General features: G+C 31.5%; 2 protein-coding genes across 2 annotated transcripts; both read right to left on the reverse strand.

Annotated features, from left to right (window-relative positions):
• Positions 1-144: 144 nt before the first annotated feature.
• On the reverse strand, positions 145-1,762 carry LOC114194043 (transmembrane protein (DUF677)). The gene is made up of 2 exons (XM_028084076.2): positions 1,659-1,762; positions 145-1,529 (listed from the first exon to the last, which is right to left on the reverse strand). Exons 1-2 carry the CDS (start codon positions 1,699-1,701, stop codon positions 430-432), a joined length of 1,143 nt encoding a protein of 380 aa, XP_027939877.2. The 5' UTR covers positions 1,702-1,762; the 3' UTR covers positions 145-429.
• A 4,582-nt stretch (positions 1,763-6,344) lies between these two features.
• Positions 6,345-8,156, reverse strand: LOC114195578 (putative cinnamyl alcohol dehydrogenase 6). The gene is made up of 6 exons (XM_028086094.2): positions 7,985-8,156; positions 7,786-7,899; positions 7,480-7,707; positions 7,090-7,378; positions 6,855-7,008; positions 6,345-6,760 (listed from the first exon to the last, which is right to left on the reverse strand). Exons 1-6 carry the CDS (start codon positions 8,077-8,079, stop codon positions 6,561-6,563), a joined length of 1,080 nt encoding a protein of 359 aa, XP_027941895.1. The 5' UTR covers positions 8,080-8,156; the 3' UTR covers positions 6,345-6,560.
• Positions 8,157-15,491: the final 7,335 nt, after the last annotated feature.

Below are 15,491 nucleotides of genomic sequence, written 5' to 3' on the forward strand. Positions count from 1 at the left end.
CAGAAGCTTTTTAAAAAAAAAAAAAAAAACTCATCCAGAAATGTTACAAAATATACATATACATACATGTGTAATATTTAAAAATATGCACTACTCAACCAACCGAACAATATATATGTATGTACTAGGAATAAACTTTCAAAGTTAACCAAAACAAAGACAATCTATAATACATGTTATGGTCTCAAAATTGAACAAAACAAAACCATTTGAGGCATCACTAAGCTCTCATCAAAAGCACCATGCCATAAAAATAGATCAAGTCCTGCATGAGAAACCTTAGTTCCTCCATTGCTCTGTGACAGCTACAGAAGCTTCATATACATGAACATAACTAAGCTACTACTAACTCTGTGAACATTTTTCTATATACAACAAGGTGGAACTGATGATCAATGAAGATAGAGAAGTGTGTTGTTTTTCAATGTTTTACTTTTTCTCTGTGATTGTTTGCAGCACAAGCCTCCTGGATCTGTTTGTGGTGAGAAAACACAAGTAGATATGTCCCTCAAGCTCTTCCAACTGCTCCATAAAGCTCGACTCACGTTCATGAAACTCTCTCATAACCTGCTTCAGAATCTCCCATTTCCCATTCCTGACACAAACCTCTGCAACCACTTTCCTATGCTCCACCTCGTCCTCTAACCTCTTCACCATCCTACTCATCGTGTCCAAATCATTGATCACAATATAAACCCCTTTTGCAGCCAAATCAAGTTCCTCACACACCCTCTCATAAGAACTGCACCCTACCCTTTCACCACCCCTCTTCACCAACAAACCCACCAAGCCACCCAAAATACCAGGTGCCACCACCACCCCAACCACACTATGAAAAGCAAACACTAGCAAACCAGCAAGAACCACACAATGTGAAGCAACAAGAGCTATTCCACCAACCTTCTTGCACCAACTTTTCATTCTCAATCTCCTTCTGATCTTCCTTCTCGTCTGTTTCAGTCTATCCAGAAGCTCCACGCACTTGTCGTGAATGTCACGGAACTGCGCGGTGCCAACCGCAGAGAAAGGGTTGTTTTGCGAAGCAAATGAAGAAAGCTCTCTGTAGATGGCATCCTTGTGGATTTGTTCGTCATTGTTGGCATCAAGAACAATTTTTCTAAGCTTAGCAACTCTCGTGATTCGTCGGTAAGCAAGTCTTACTGAATGGATTGCTTCAAGGATCGTGTCACAACAACGACACGCTTCCAAGGTGGCTTCGAAGTAGTCCACAAGAGGACGATGAACATTCAACCTCTGCGTTATGTTCGCTATCATCTCTTGCCGCGGCTCGAGCAAGTACTCTGTAAGCTGCATGCACAAGGGAACCGAAGAAGAAGAAGAAGACGAAGATGAAGACGGAGATGAAGATGAAGATGAAGTTAAGATTTTGGTGGTTGTTTTTCCAAGACCCCCTTTTGCTTTGTTGCATATTTCGATGTAAGACTTTGTTCTGAATGCTTCCAAATACTCTTCATTCACGCTTCGCTTCTTACACAATCTATCTTCCTCACATTCTTTCCGTGATCTACCTGTTCGATTAATTTGCACACAGCAACTTGGTCATCAAATTATTGGAGCCAGTTGTGGATATATAATATCACTTTACCAATCAAACCAAACATCTAATTGAATCAGAAATTACACATAAACTCATTTACCTGTTGTTTTTGGTAGAGAAGAAAGCCACCTGGTACATGCCATGTCGTAGGTATATATGTAAAGAAGAAAAATATGAGAGAGAAAGAGAGATGAAAGTGTTATGTTGTGTGCATTGGAAATGTAATAGAATGAATTGAAAGGAAGTATATATAGAGAGAGAGAGAGAGAGGAAGAGAGAGAAAAGGTGGTATGTATTGGTGAATTGAGGAAGAGAAGGAATCTAGTTGGCAGTTAGCAGTACCACAAAAGGTTAATGGCTTTGGTCACACGTTAGTGTACCTCACACGGTGTGTTCTCCCACGTCAACACCACACACCCTTTATACAAGACTATATAACTACGTCACAATCACATTTAAGCATTACTTATCTATTTATTTTACTTTTACAAAAACCATTATTTCAACTATCATTTTCTCTATCTAATTAATATACGATTCTTATTCAATCATTACCATATCCCCACAATCATTAATAGTGTTTGTTCAAAAATAAAAAATAAAAATCACTACTTGATGATGCTACATTCTATGTCAGTATTTGTATATTTACTTGCAACCACAGCTTTCTATGTCGTCTCTTGGTCAAATATCTGCCAGCACTAATTGATTAGTAAAGGATGATGTGGTTGGAAAAAAAAATAACTAATTTTTGCTTATACATTGAAGGAGGCTTTATTATGTGGTTGGAGAGAGATTGTGGATAAATTTCCAAAGAATTATGTTAGTTAAGTTTTCACCCCACATTAATAATTACTCATAAAACACGTTTTAGAAGAAATTATTCTTCCTTTTTTATAATGAATGGTAAAAAATAATTTTTTAAATTATGAATAAGAAATATTAATAATGTTTTAAAAATAATTAATTTTTAATGTGTGATTACATTAGAAGAATGGTATGTGAAAGAGTGAGGAAATAATAATATTAATAATAATAATAATAATTGACAAAATGATAGGAACGCGTTTGTGTGTAAGATATGAAACACAGATGTCGCCAAAGCAAGATATTAACGTGGGGTCTTATGATTACATTTCCATGTATATCTGTTTGCCACGTGGACTTAGTAATGATGGCACATGTTACGTAGCAGTTTTGATGGAGGGTAAAAGATTCTTCTATATTGAAGCCCAGCCATGAATAATTAAAGATTCACCCTCAGATAATACCAATTACATAAGGTGAGACACAAATCTTATCTTACTAAAGTAAGATTAGGTTAGGCTTTATTTTATTATTTTTATTTTAATATATAACCAATAATACATAAATCTACTTTATTTTGGAACAAACAATAACTTTATAAACTTAAAAACAACATAGAAATTTAACATTTCTATCAAACTAAAAAAAAAACAAAAAAAGCTTGATCTAATAATGCCTATTTATTTTTATTATTTTTTTGTGGTAAGCTAATTGGATTGATGCAGACCGAGCATTGGAAACTCAAAATTTCATATTTAAAAAGTGTTTTAAAGAAAATGATATAGGTTTGTTAAAGGTTGCTATCTAAATTAAATTTATTAATTGAAGAATTCTCCCTACAATAATGACATTCTTCATTTTCTTCGTGTCTCACGTCTTGTTAGCAACTGCCACAATTTTTGCAAGCAAGATTTGATACAAGAAGCTCTTAATTATGGAAAAAGAGATATTTCAATTTGTTTAATCCATATTTTCTTTTTCATAAATAGCAAACGAACAACGTTCTTCTTAATTACAAATAAATAGATGATAGTATAAAATTTTTAAAAAATAAAGTCTTTATTTATATTGAAATCAGCTTTTTTTGGTTCCAAAATTTTGACATATTTTCTTTTATGAGTATTTGGTAATAGATATTCCTTAAAATATTAAATTTTCATCTCGTAACATAACGTTACTACCATCATTTTATTTTAAAATTAAAATTATTAATCACTTAAATATCAAAGCATATTTTGTCTTGGCTACTTACATATTCATTTCAAGTTTTTTTTAAAAAAATAAAATATACTTTTTATTAATTTAACCTGTATGGTTTCATTTATTTTTTAAATCAACTATTTGTATACATATCTGAGTAATTTAAAAAATGATTTAAATTATACATATGAGTGTATGATGCATAGAACCTTTCTAATTTAAGTTTCTTGGCAGTTCACGGCAAGGAAACCTTAATTTAGAATTAGGATTTATGAAAGAAGACGATTTTTTTCCTTCTCTGATCAAATAAAAATATCTAACAATAAGAACACACGTTAATGCAAATAATTGAAAAAACAAAGACATTGATCTTACAAGTTTTTGTTTTCATTTGTTTTAGGTTATTCAAAGATGGATGTATATAGCGGATATTCGAAGGCTTGGTGCGTAAATGGGGCCATTCAATGAAAACAAAATCAGATATTTTAGTGAGGTCGAATAGGTTGTTCCGTATGGCTAACTTTTTATTTTTAATTGGTTTTTAATATCTTTTTCACATCTAAGTTATGTTAATTTTGTTCTACAGTATTACGGTTTTTCAGTAAGTTTTTAATACAATTTTCTTTCCAAAAAATGTATAATATATAATATTTATCTAAATAGTACTATTTATTGATCGTAATCAAAATTTGATGATCAAATTTGTTTTAGAAAAATATGGTTACAAATTTATTAATAAGTATTGTAATAATGAGTTTAGTAAATTTATTGAATTGAGTTATGATGTGTTGTTGGGTTTTTTTTGTAATTGGGGGTTCATTTTAATTTGAATTTGTAGAAAAGGATCCCCTGAAATTTTTTGCGAAACAGGTCAAGTCGTCATGGGGAGGACGACATTAAAAATGAAATTGTTCTCTCCCTAACCGGTTTTTACCTTTTTTTTTAAAAAAAAGCAATGTCGTCAAGAATGAGTCCGGTTTCCGAAAATGTGCATGGTGAAGTCGTCTTTATGACTGACGACTTCACTTTAAAGGCTTTTTTTTTTTTAACATGAACATTATGACCAACCGGTTTTAATTACATGGGATTGTGTAAGTTAATATTGTAATTTTGTATTTATTTAAATGTATTAGATTTTTTTAAAATAATTGAAATTAAATTTAAATGAGAAAAAAAACAAATGAATAATAAAAAACATATTAATCATTGAATATTTTATATAAAATTTATCAAAATAATAATTTAAGAGAAATTACATAATTATAATTTTTAGAAAATTTGGAAAAGTAAGTCAGAATTCAGTTCTTTTTACAATGATATGTCCAAAAAAAAAAAATCTCAACCATGCACATAAAATATGAAAATATTACACATCACAATATTGGAACTGATAATTATAACTAGAATATGATATTTGGAATCCAAACAAATTCACAACATTTTCCTTCTGAATATTATAAATGGAAGAAAGTGACATATTAGAGATAATGGGAGCAGAGGAGGTGAGAAAAAAACAGAGCAAGTGGAGTAGAAGATGCGAGTGGGAGATTACAACATTCTTCTTTCTTTTTTCTTAATTTCCACAAACATATGAAGATTTAGATTTGTATAAACTGTTCCAAAAATGGTGAAAATTAAAAGAAGTTTTCAAAGCTAGGAAGGTGGAAACACACCAAAAATTAATGTTGTTGTTAGATTGAAGTGTTAGTAAACTTTTTAACCTCAATCTTGTAGTTTCTCTTTCAACTCAAACATTAGCTTCTACTCAGTACTCAAGAGTACATGATCCTATTTATTTTGAATTTGATTGGATGCTATAGGGGTAATGGATCAAAGATCAAATACTCTGTTTATTTTGAATTTGATTGGAGCAAACTGTAGAAACATAATTGTCTTGAAAGAGAGAAAAAAAGGGTTGTCTCTACGGAAAAACAAACATGTTCTTGTTTTTCTATGGAATTCCCCAAAAGGTGGTGACAAAAATGAGGAGTTTTCACATGTGATATTATATGATAGACATGATAATATCATAAAAACATACTTAATTCTCTTTATTCGAATTTGCATAAAGGAAATTAAGAGTATAGATTAAGGCTAATTTATACTTTTCAAAGAAGATCTTATGATATTTCACTAAATATTAGTTTAGTAAATAAAGTTAATATTATTTTATATGTTGCGAATAATGTATTATGTTGAGATAAAAATAATTGATACAGTGACATATGGTATTGCGAGTTATAATAATATTTAAACACTGCTATTTTTATATCACATTTTTTTATTATTATTTTGTATTATTCTTCATAATTATTATCTTTTTACTAGAAATATAAAAATTAACAGATTTTTTTTTACGAGTTGTCAAATAGTATCAAACTACTTTTTTCTTAATATTTATTAAGGTTTTTTCTCTGTTTTCTTACTCTTGTTATTTTACCCTGTCTTTTTATTTATTTATTTCTTAATATTCTCAGCAAGTTAAAATTTTTAAAAGAAGTTCTAGTATATTAATTTAAAAAATAGTTATGGATCAACTATAGTAAATTAATAATAATAATATTTTTATAGTAACAATAATATCTATTATTTTATAATAACAACTATTATAATTAATATTATTACAATAAAATTAAAATTATGAAAAGAAATATCTCTTAAATAATATTATATTTAATTTCTTAGATAATATATCATAATATTATTAAAATTGTAATAATAATAATAATTATTATAAAGGGATAGCATTATTAAAGAAGAAAGAGACAAAAAGATAGAGTAAAGAAAAAAAGAAATGAACACATGTTAAATATGAGGATGGTAGTTATTTGTAGCTGTACCTAAAACTCAATATCTTATTCATAACTGAAAAACTGAAATGAAAATACAGCATGAAGGCTACCAAATGGCATCAACATAAATGAATGATTCAGTGATGGAGTTGAAGATATAGAATCACTGCTTCTACATCAAAACACCACACACATATTCAACTCTACTCGCTGGAGGCAGCACCAATGTCAATCACGAAACGGTACCGAACATCATTCCTCGCAAGACGATCGATAGCCTCGTTGATCTTGTCTGGTGTTATTACCTCAATGTCACTCGTTATGTTGTACTTCGCACACAGATCCAACATTTCCTGTGTCTCTTTTATTCCCCCTATGATGCCACCTTTTACCGCTCTCTTTCCTGTCACAACCAAAAAATATATATATACTTTATAAATAACCAATTTCCCACGTTGTTAAATTAGAATTTCCGACAATAATAATCTTAAACTTACCAAAAATCAATGGGAAAGCCGGCAGTTGGAGGGGCTTGTCGGGTGCTCCCACCAGAAATAAGGTTCCGTTCACTTTCAGCAATTCCAAGATGGGTAACAGAGGGTGGTCACCAGAAACAGTGTCCAATATGAAATCAAGGCTTCTCTTTGCATCCTGTAACCACGAAAACTAAGTCATTTCCTTACTTCCCATGGCCTAAAACCGAAGCAGATTAGAAAAAACAAAAACAAAAACCTGTAATTGCTTAGGGTTGGAGCTGATTATGAAATCATCAGCACCCAAACGTTGCTTCGCTTCGGCTTCTTTGGAAGGAGAAGTGCTGATGACAGTAACATGGTGCCCAAACGCCTTTCCGAATTTAACGGCCAAGTGTCCCAGCCCTCCCAACCCAACCACCCCAATCTTTTTCCCCGGCGTCGCCACCAAATCGTGGTCTTTCAACGGAGTGAACACTGTTATTCCGGCGCACAGTAGAGGAGCCGCCGCATCCATCGGTAGGCTCTCCGGAATGTGTACCACATACCTTCACATCAGATTTTCCAAAAGGTTTTATGAATAAATAAACTGATATTAATTCATAAAAAAAAAAAGTTTCCTTTTCGTTAAAAAAAAAAAGAAAAAAACCTGTAGTCTGCAATAATGAGTTTGGAGTAGCCACCGTAGGTTATGCTGCCATCCCAGAAGACTCCGTTGTATATAAGCACCATCTTATCACAGTAGTTTTCCTGATCTGTCTTGCAGTGTTCGCATTCCAAACATGAAGCTGCCATACACCCCACACCCACTCTGTCTCCTTCCTTGAACCCCTTCACATCGCTTCCTGTCTTAGTTACCACCCCAATGATTTCGTGCCTGCACACAATCAAACAACCTTTCTTAATTAACCACTCACTTAATTAACAGTGGAAAGTTTAATTTTTTATTACTTACCCAGGCACCACAGGGTACTTGGTGATGCCCCATTCATCTTTAGCATAGTGGAGGTCGGTGTGGCAGATCCCACAGTACAAGATCTTTATGGTTACATCGTTTACACCGTTCTCCCTGCGTCAAATTAACTTCCTCTGTCAACGATGATGTAACAGAACGAAGAAAAACACTGAGAATTATTAAACTTTAGCATCATTACCTTCTTTTGAAGGTGTAGGGGCTAATCTTCCCCGAAGTATCATGTGCTGCCCAACCAGATACTGTTACTGTGTGATTCGGTGTTGTTGCAGCCATTGATGGGAAAAAGAAAATGCACAATTTCTCTGTTTGGTAGCCGAGAGAGAGTGATGAACTTAATGCCAGCGAACCTTCGCATTTTATAGACGCAAAAAAAGTAAAATTAAAAAAGTTACAGTATTTTTTTTTACCGTTAAATCTCACCACATGTCGTGTCCCTACCACTTTCTCAGCCCCTTTGTTATTATTTGTTGCATGCTACCCATGCTCTTAATTAATACCGGATATTATTTTTTATTTAATATCAAATAAACAACCCTTCATTGCTGAAGTTTAAAGTATATTAATCTTCAAAAAAAAATTATATTTACAAGAGTTGTTTTGTGTGTCATCCTCTAGAAAAGCATGGTGGGGTAGTTAAATGAAGTACTGAAAGACATGAAATAAAGAAAAAAATATTTTACTACTTTCTTAAGGAGAGAAATAAGCCTTTTTTTTTTTAAGAAAAAAAAAGTAAAAGAAAGCACTTTCATGGAAAAACTAGGAAGCTTTCTAAGTAACTTTAAAATCTTGGTTGTTGTCTGCAATATATTTATATCACAAAAGTCAGAAAAGACCTTGACTCAGTTCTTAGTAAACTGGTAGTTGACAGAAAGTACCCAGAAATTGCTAAATGGTGAGTAGGAAGAAAGACTCGTAATCTATGAACCTAATACAATAATTTTAATACATAAAAAATCAACCTTTTCTTTTATGAAAAAAAAATATATATATATATATATATATATATATATATATATATATATAAAACATAATATGAGTTTAGAAATTACTGTCCTGTAATTGAAATTAAAATTATAAAAATGAAATAAAGATTTTTAATTTTGGTTTATGAAGAAGACAAATTTGTCAGTGGTCCTTTCACCACTAACGGCATGGCGACAAAGCTATGGTAGCTGGTGGTGATGGTTACGTCGAACACATAATATAACTAATGACAAAAGTTTTAGAACAACAAAATAAGATTAGAGTATACATAAACACTGTCAAATAATAAGAAACAAGCATGCGCATCCAAAATAAAAAAATAAAAACAAGAACATTCAAAGTAAAAAACTGATTTTATAAATTATATCTTTGTTAAAATTTTATTATTATCAAACCATGGAAAATTCGTTCTAAAACTCATTTTTGTTAGTATTTAATAATAATAATAAGTACGTTGTTATTAACAAATATTTTATGTATGTACTGTGTAACGTAAATTAGTTCACACAGTTAAAATATTTTCTAATTGATTCCATATCCTAATCGAATCAATAAATCTGATCAAGTTTTGATACCGTTTACTAAAAGTCAAACGAGAAAGATTAATATATAATTCTTTGTCTAACTTTGATACTTGGAAATTCCCTAGTCTCATTAATCCTCTGCCTTTAAGTAATCTTTGATCTTAATTTTTTAAGCTAACGAGATATTCTACCTGCATGATTTGTAGTGTATATTTAACTTATATGGTTAGTCATTCACTATTTGTTATTTATTAATAATTCTTTTCCATTTTTTATCTGTATATTTTTTTTAAAAATAGGTTATTAGAATATTAAAAAAACAAACACTGGGTTATTTATTTAATATCTTAAAATTCAACTTGTATATTACTTCTATTATATATTCTCTTTTGAAAAATTTGCCAAATAAGATTCAAATCTTGGTGATGTCACTTTATATAATAGAATAAACTCTGTTGTAAAAGGATATATTTATTTTATATATATGCATTGAAGGTCCCAATTACATCAATCATTACTGTGAACAATAAACAATATGTATGAATAATATTATTAAAAGATATATTTACAACATGAAACGAATGTATGAAACTTAATTTTTTAATATTGTGAATACACTGAATGATAAACGAAGATATGAAAAAAAATGGGCATCACCCTGACACCCCTATCTCTTGAAACAACTCATACAATGTTCCTAATCTTTACCTTCAAAAAAAATTTTAACCTGTTTCCACAAGAACCACACAGTTGTATATATCCTGAAAATTTTGTAACCCGTTTCCGCAACCACACAATTAGATATCTTAAAGATTGTGTAACCCCTATCCACAACCACACAGTTGGAGTAGAAGCAGGAGACAATGTTTTTACGAGACATTTCATCGAGCATGTTGTGTGTTAGGTTTTTATTTCGTCACGTTTAACATAAACGAGGGAGGTTTTGAAAAAAATATGTGAGAGAGAGAAGTTGGTAGGTTTTGACAGTGAGGGTGTGTGTGGAGGAGTGACAGAATATTTGGTTACTGATGGGGTGACATATTTGCGGGGGGAATGAATTGAATTGAATTGAATTGATCCAAGATAGGTTTAGAGTGTGTTCGGATAGAGTATTTTAATGAAACAATTTATTTTTTTGAAGAATTTAGATTTTTTTATAATCAAATGCTTTGTTTGGATAGAAAAATTAAAAAACATTTCAAATGCAAGCATTTTTTTGAAGGATTTCAATTAGCTAAATTAGTAGAAATTCAAATACCCTCAAAATAGGTAGAATTTGAATTCTTCTCACTCAACCTCACATTCTAGAAGATCTGGACGGGCATGACGACTTGGACGTACCTGACGACCCGGACGGGTCAGACGACCAGAACGTGCCCGATGACCCAGACGAGCTCGACGACCCGGGCGGGCTCAATGACCCGGACGGGTTCGACGACCCAGACTTGCTCGACGAACCAGATGACCCAAACGGGCCCGATGACCTAGACAGGTCTGACGACCCAAACGGGCCTGACGATCCAGACGGGCTCGATGACCCGGACGGGCCTGACCTAAACAACCCGAACGAGCCCGACGACCTGGACAGACCCGGCGATCCAAACGAGCATGACGACCCAAACTAGCCCTTCCAAATCATTGGGCCCGACAACCCGGACGAGCCCGACAACTCGGACGTGCCCGACGACCCGGAAGTGCGGGACAACGCAGACAGGCCCGATGACCCAGACGGGCCCAACGACCTAGACGGGAACGATGACCCAGACGGGCCCGACGATCCAAACGGGCCTGACGACTCATACAGGCCAGACTACCCGAACGGTCTCGACGAACCAGACAGTTTGAATGGACCCGTACGAGTTGTCGGGCCCGTCTAGGTCATCGGGCCTGTTCGAGTCGTCGAACGTGTCCAAGTCGTTGGGCACATCTGAGTTGTCGGGCCACCCAGCCTGTCCGGGTCGTCGAACGTGTGTAGTATGGGCCATCTGGCCTCTAGATCATCGGGCCACCCAGCCTGTCTGGGCTTTCCAGTCGGTCCAGCTCGGGTGGGTCGTCGGGTCTAACCAATCCGGTTGCGTAGTTGGGTCTGCCCGACCCATCTAGGTTGTCGAGTATATTTCCAAATTTATCATGAACTCAAAACATAATTAAGCGTAAAATAAATATTGTTAAAATTAAATTTTATCTCACAATAAATTCAATTTGTTTTTTTCCAAACAAGAAATTGAAATGTCAAGTATTTTAATGTCTTTATCCAAACAAGTTATTTAAAAAATGAATGGAATTTAATTACAAACAATTCAAATACAAAGCATTTCAATTTCTAAGTATTGTTGAAATGCTCCATCCAAACACAAAGTTAAATTGATTGCGGACCGGTTTTCTCAAATCTTGTTGATTTTTTTTAATAATTATTGGTTAATATGATATTAAATTTTTCGGTGGAGACTATCAAAACAAAACAAAATATTATAAGATAATATCTCCACTTATGGTAAAATTGATTAAATTATAATATATAAAAGTGAGTGTAAATTCTATACATTTATTTTAAAAATTTGAATTAAACATAAATTTAATAACTATGGAATATAAGAACCACTAGTACATTTATGTCATTTTAACTAGGTCATTATATTTCATTTTTCCAAAAATAAGACGTATTAAAATGTAGTGATATTTTTGAAATTCTAGCAAATTTTTATGTCTCGATATATTTAATAATCATTGCATAAAATCTTATATATTTTTTTTCAGCAAATAATGAATTAAAATTAAAAAAACACTTAAGGGGTGCTCTAACTCTTATACAAAAAAATTTAACTTGTATACATTGATACACTAGTTTGACATTATAGCACTAACTAAACACACCGCAATCCAAACTCTTTTATGCAACATCCATATTATATGTTTGGATTCATATCTAACCGAGGTATAAAGTCTTCATAAAATTTTAAAATTTTTGCTTTTTTTCACGTTTTTAATTTAGACGTTACAGATTATGCCTCGATTTTCAAATATTTAAGGCATAAAAGGTTTATGGCCTCGATTTTCTATCAACCGAAACATATAAATTAACATTTTATATTATTCAGATTTACAATATGAAAGTTGACACATGTTTATTTTGATTAAGATCATATGAGTTTAAAGACAATATTTTTTAATAACAATATTAATGAGACAATTTATATGGTTAAATACGGAAGGTTTGTTTCAAAAGATTCAAAGGATTTGGTTAATTAACTTAAAAAATTCATTTATAACATAAGTTTTGTGGGAACATGTATGTGTTTCTGATTTGGTATATTGGTAATATTTTTCTTGTCAACCACAATAAAAAATTATTGCATAAACCAAGATATCTTAGAATTAAAAGTTTTAAGATAAAAATTTGTCTGAATGCACTTTTTGTATTAGACATACATGTATATCAAGATCGTTCTCCGGGTATTCTTGAATTGTTTCAAAAATTATATGAAAAGATATGACATGCAAGATTGTAAACTAGGTAATACCTTTATGGTTAAAGAAGACCAAATTAGTTTTGATTAGTGTCTTAAAAATTCACTTGAAGAAAGTGAAATGTAAAATATTCATTATACATCAACAATATGAAGTTCATGCATTCCTTACATTATAGGAATATTAACTAGATATTTGAGTAATTTTGGATTGTATCATTAAAACATAATTAAACGTGAAATGTGGTACTTAGGAAGAATAAAACACTAGATACTCACGTATTGAAGGTTGAATCAACTTGAAATAATTCGGTATTTTGACTAAGATTTTGCTAGATACCAAGATACTGTAAATATATATTATTATTTCTAAAGATGTTATCTCGTGGAAAAATGTTAAATATTATAGCATATTTTATTATGGAAATTGAATGTTATGAGACATTTCATTACAAGGTTTGACTAAAAAAATTGTTATAAAACCAGATATGGTGGATGGTATAGAAAGATCACTTAAGTTATTTTGTTACAATAAAGGTATAATTACTCATTTGGTCTCCCAATATTTTGGTTTAGTTCAATTTGGTCTTCTTATTGGTTGGTTTAATTTAATACCTCAATTATTTAAAAAGGTTCAATTTGGTCATTTATGTTAAGTTAGATTTAACACCGTGTCCATACAAGACACATGTCAAATTGTGAAATTTTTAATTTTTTTAATTTTTTTAGATTTGTTTTTATTTTTTTTTTTAAATTTATAATCTGTCATGTGTTAGGTTACTATCGTGACACATGACAGTTTATAATTATGACACATGACATGATAATAGTTGTTTTCAATTTAGTCATCTATTTAAATTTTTGGTTCAGTTTAGTACCTCAATACTTTAAAATGATCCAATTCTGTCCTTTCCAATTTAAGACTATATTAGTAAATAAGTTTAATTATAACTTATATATACATGTTAAAATAATTGTTTCGAATTTATACATCAAATCGCTACACCTAAATATTCAAATTATTTTATCTTTTACAAGTCTAAAAAATTTCAAGTGTAAAAAATTACAAAGATCAAAATGTAAAAAATAAAATAATTTGAGGTTAGGTAAAATGATTTTATGTATATATTAAAAAACATTATTGCAACATGTATATATAAGTTGTAATCAAGCTTATTTACTAATTTGGTCTTAAATTCAATCATTCTAAAAAATAGGGGTACTAAATTGAACCAAACATTTAAATAAAAGACTAAATTGAAAACAATTATTACCACTGTCACATGTCACGACTGTAAATCGCCACGTGGCATGATAGTAACCTGACACGTGACAGATTATTAATTTTTAGAAAAAAAAATTAAAAATTAAAAATTAAAAATTTCACAGCTTGACATGTGTCCTGTACGGACACAGTGTTAACTCTAACTTAATGAAAAAGACCAAATTGAACCCTTTTAAATAGTTGGGGGAATAAATTGAACCAACCAATAATAAATGGATCAAATTGAACTAAACAAAACAATTAGAGGACCAAATTAGTAATTATACCTATAAAAAATTAACAATTCTAATTTTCAACAAGGGCTAGCTATGTTTTTGGTCCCTAAACTATAATGCGTTTTTGGTTTTAGTCCTTATTTCAAAGTGTGATCTTGTCAGGTCTCAATACTTAAGAAATACATGGATTCAGTCCTTAATACCCAACGACATTATTATTTTTTTTACATGGCAAACGTTGTGGCACGTCACCCCTCTGTTATGAACATTTGTCCTATTTTTTTTTATCACACATGTGAAATGAAGATTATAATTTATAGCCCAACACTGCAATGTGTTTATGAAGGGAGTTTCATGAAAAAAAAAGAATTAAAGAAGATCTCAAAGATGTGAATTGAAGTGCTTTCTCAATTCGAAATAAAGAGTTGGTGAGGATTATTGGTGGCATTGAGGAGTTACTACTGGTGAAGAAGGGTAAGTAAATTCATTTATGTGTACTTCAAGTTTTTAAATTGGGTTTTTTGGATCTAGATTTACATTGCTTTGAGATTGTGGGTGAATTATGATGTTGGTTTTGTAATTTGTAAGTCAGTGTTGTTGTTTGATGAAATATGAGAGCAAAATCGGGTTCTATAGGGAGGATTGTTTATGGCCCGATCAAGGGTGTGTTGTAGTGCAACAAGGTTGTATTCACGAGGATTTGGTAACTAGATCAATAGTCTATAATTTGACTCAAATTTTGACAATGGAACAATAAATGAGTTTTGTTTTTTATATTGTTAAAGATAAATAAAACTACATTTGAGAGAGATGATGTTGATAAAAACATTAGGATTGAACTTGGCCTTTATTGTACTACCCTTAATTATCTATATATTATGTTCTTTATTTCTAGTGTTCATGGAAGTAGGCTTAACTTGTAGATTAAACCACATGTTTGTGATATTGAACCTAAGGGTGTCAGACGTAGGATTTCCCAATCCAAGTGGAGGAATCCTTCCTTTGAGAACAAGACTTTTTAAACCAATTCATCCCGCATATCCATATCTATTATATGCCATAAGGGTCAAGGGTCAAGAGACTTGATTGGATATAAACACTAGACCAAATGTATCTACATCTAATGCTGATGAGGTGTGATGATTGGCCAAATCAACACGGAGTGAAACGTAAATCAAGTAACCAACACATTGAAAGAAGAAAACAATAC

This window comes from Vigna unguiculata, chromosome 8, assembly GCF_037176805.1.
Source record: "Vigna unguiculata cultivar grain cowpea cultivar isolate G323 ecotype 2 chromosome 8, ASM3717680v1, whole genome shotgun sequence".
Taxonomy (NCBI): domain Eukaryota; kingdom Viridiplantae; phylum Streptophyta; class Magnoliopsida; order Fabales; family Fabaceae; genus Vigna; species Vigna unguiculata.

Bases quoted from the DNA above. Each gene is read 5' to 3' on its own strand.
- LOC114194043 (XM_028084076.2), bottom strand. From the start codon at position 1,701: ATGGCATGTACCAGGTGGCTTTCTTCTCTACCAAAAACAACAG. The intron at 1,530-1,658 runs GTAAATGAGTTT...TTAATCGAACAG, and splicing joins TTCTCTACCAAAAACAACAG to GTAGATCACGGAAAGAATGT.
- LOC114195578 (XM_028086094.2), bottom strand. From the start codon at position 8,079: ATGGCTGCAACAACACCGAATCACACAGTAACAGTATCTGGTTGGGCA. The intron at 7,900-7,984 runs GTAATGATGCTA...AATTTGACGCAG, and splicing joins CCCTACACCTTCAAAAGAAG to GGAGAACGGTGTAAACGATG. The intron at 7,009-7,089 runs GTTTTTGTTTTT...TCGTGGTTACAG, and splicing joins CCAACCCTAAGCAATTACAG to GATGCAAAGAGAAGCCTTGA.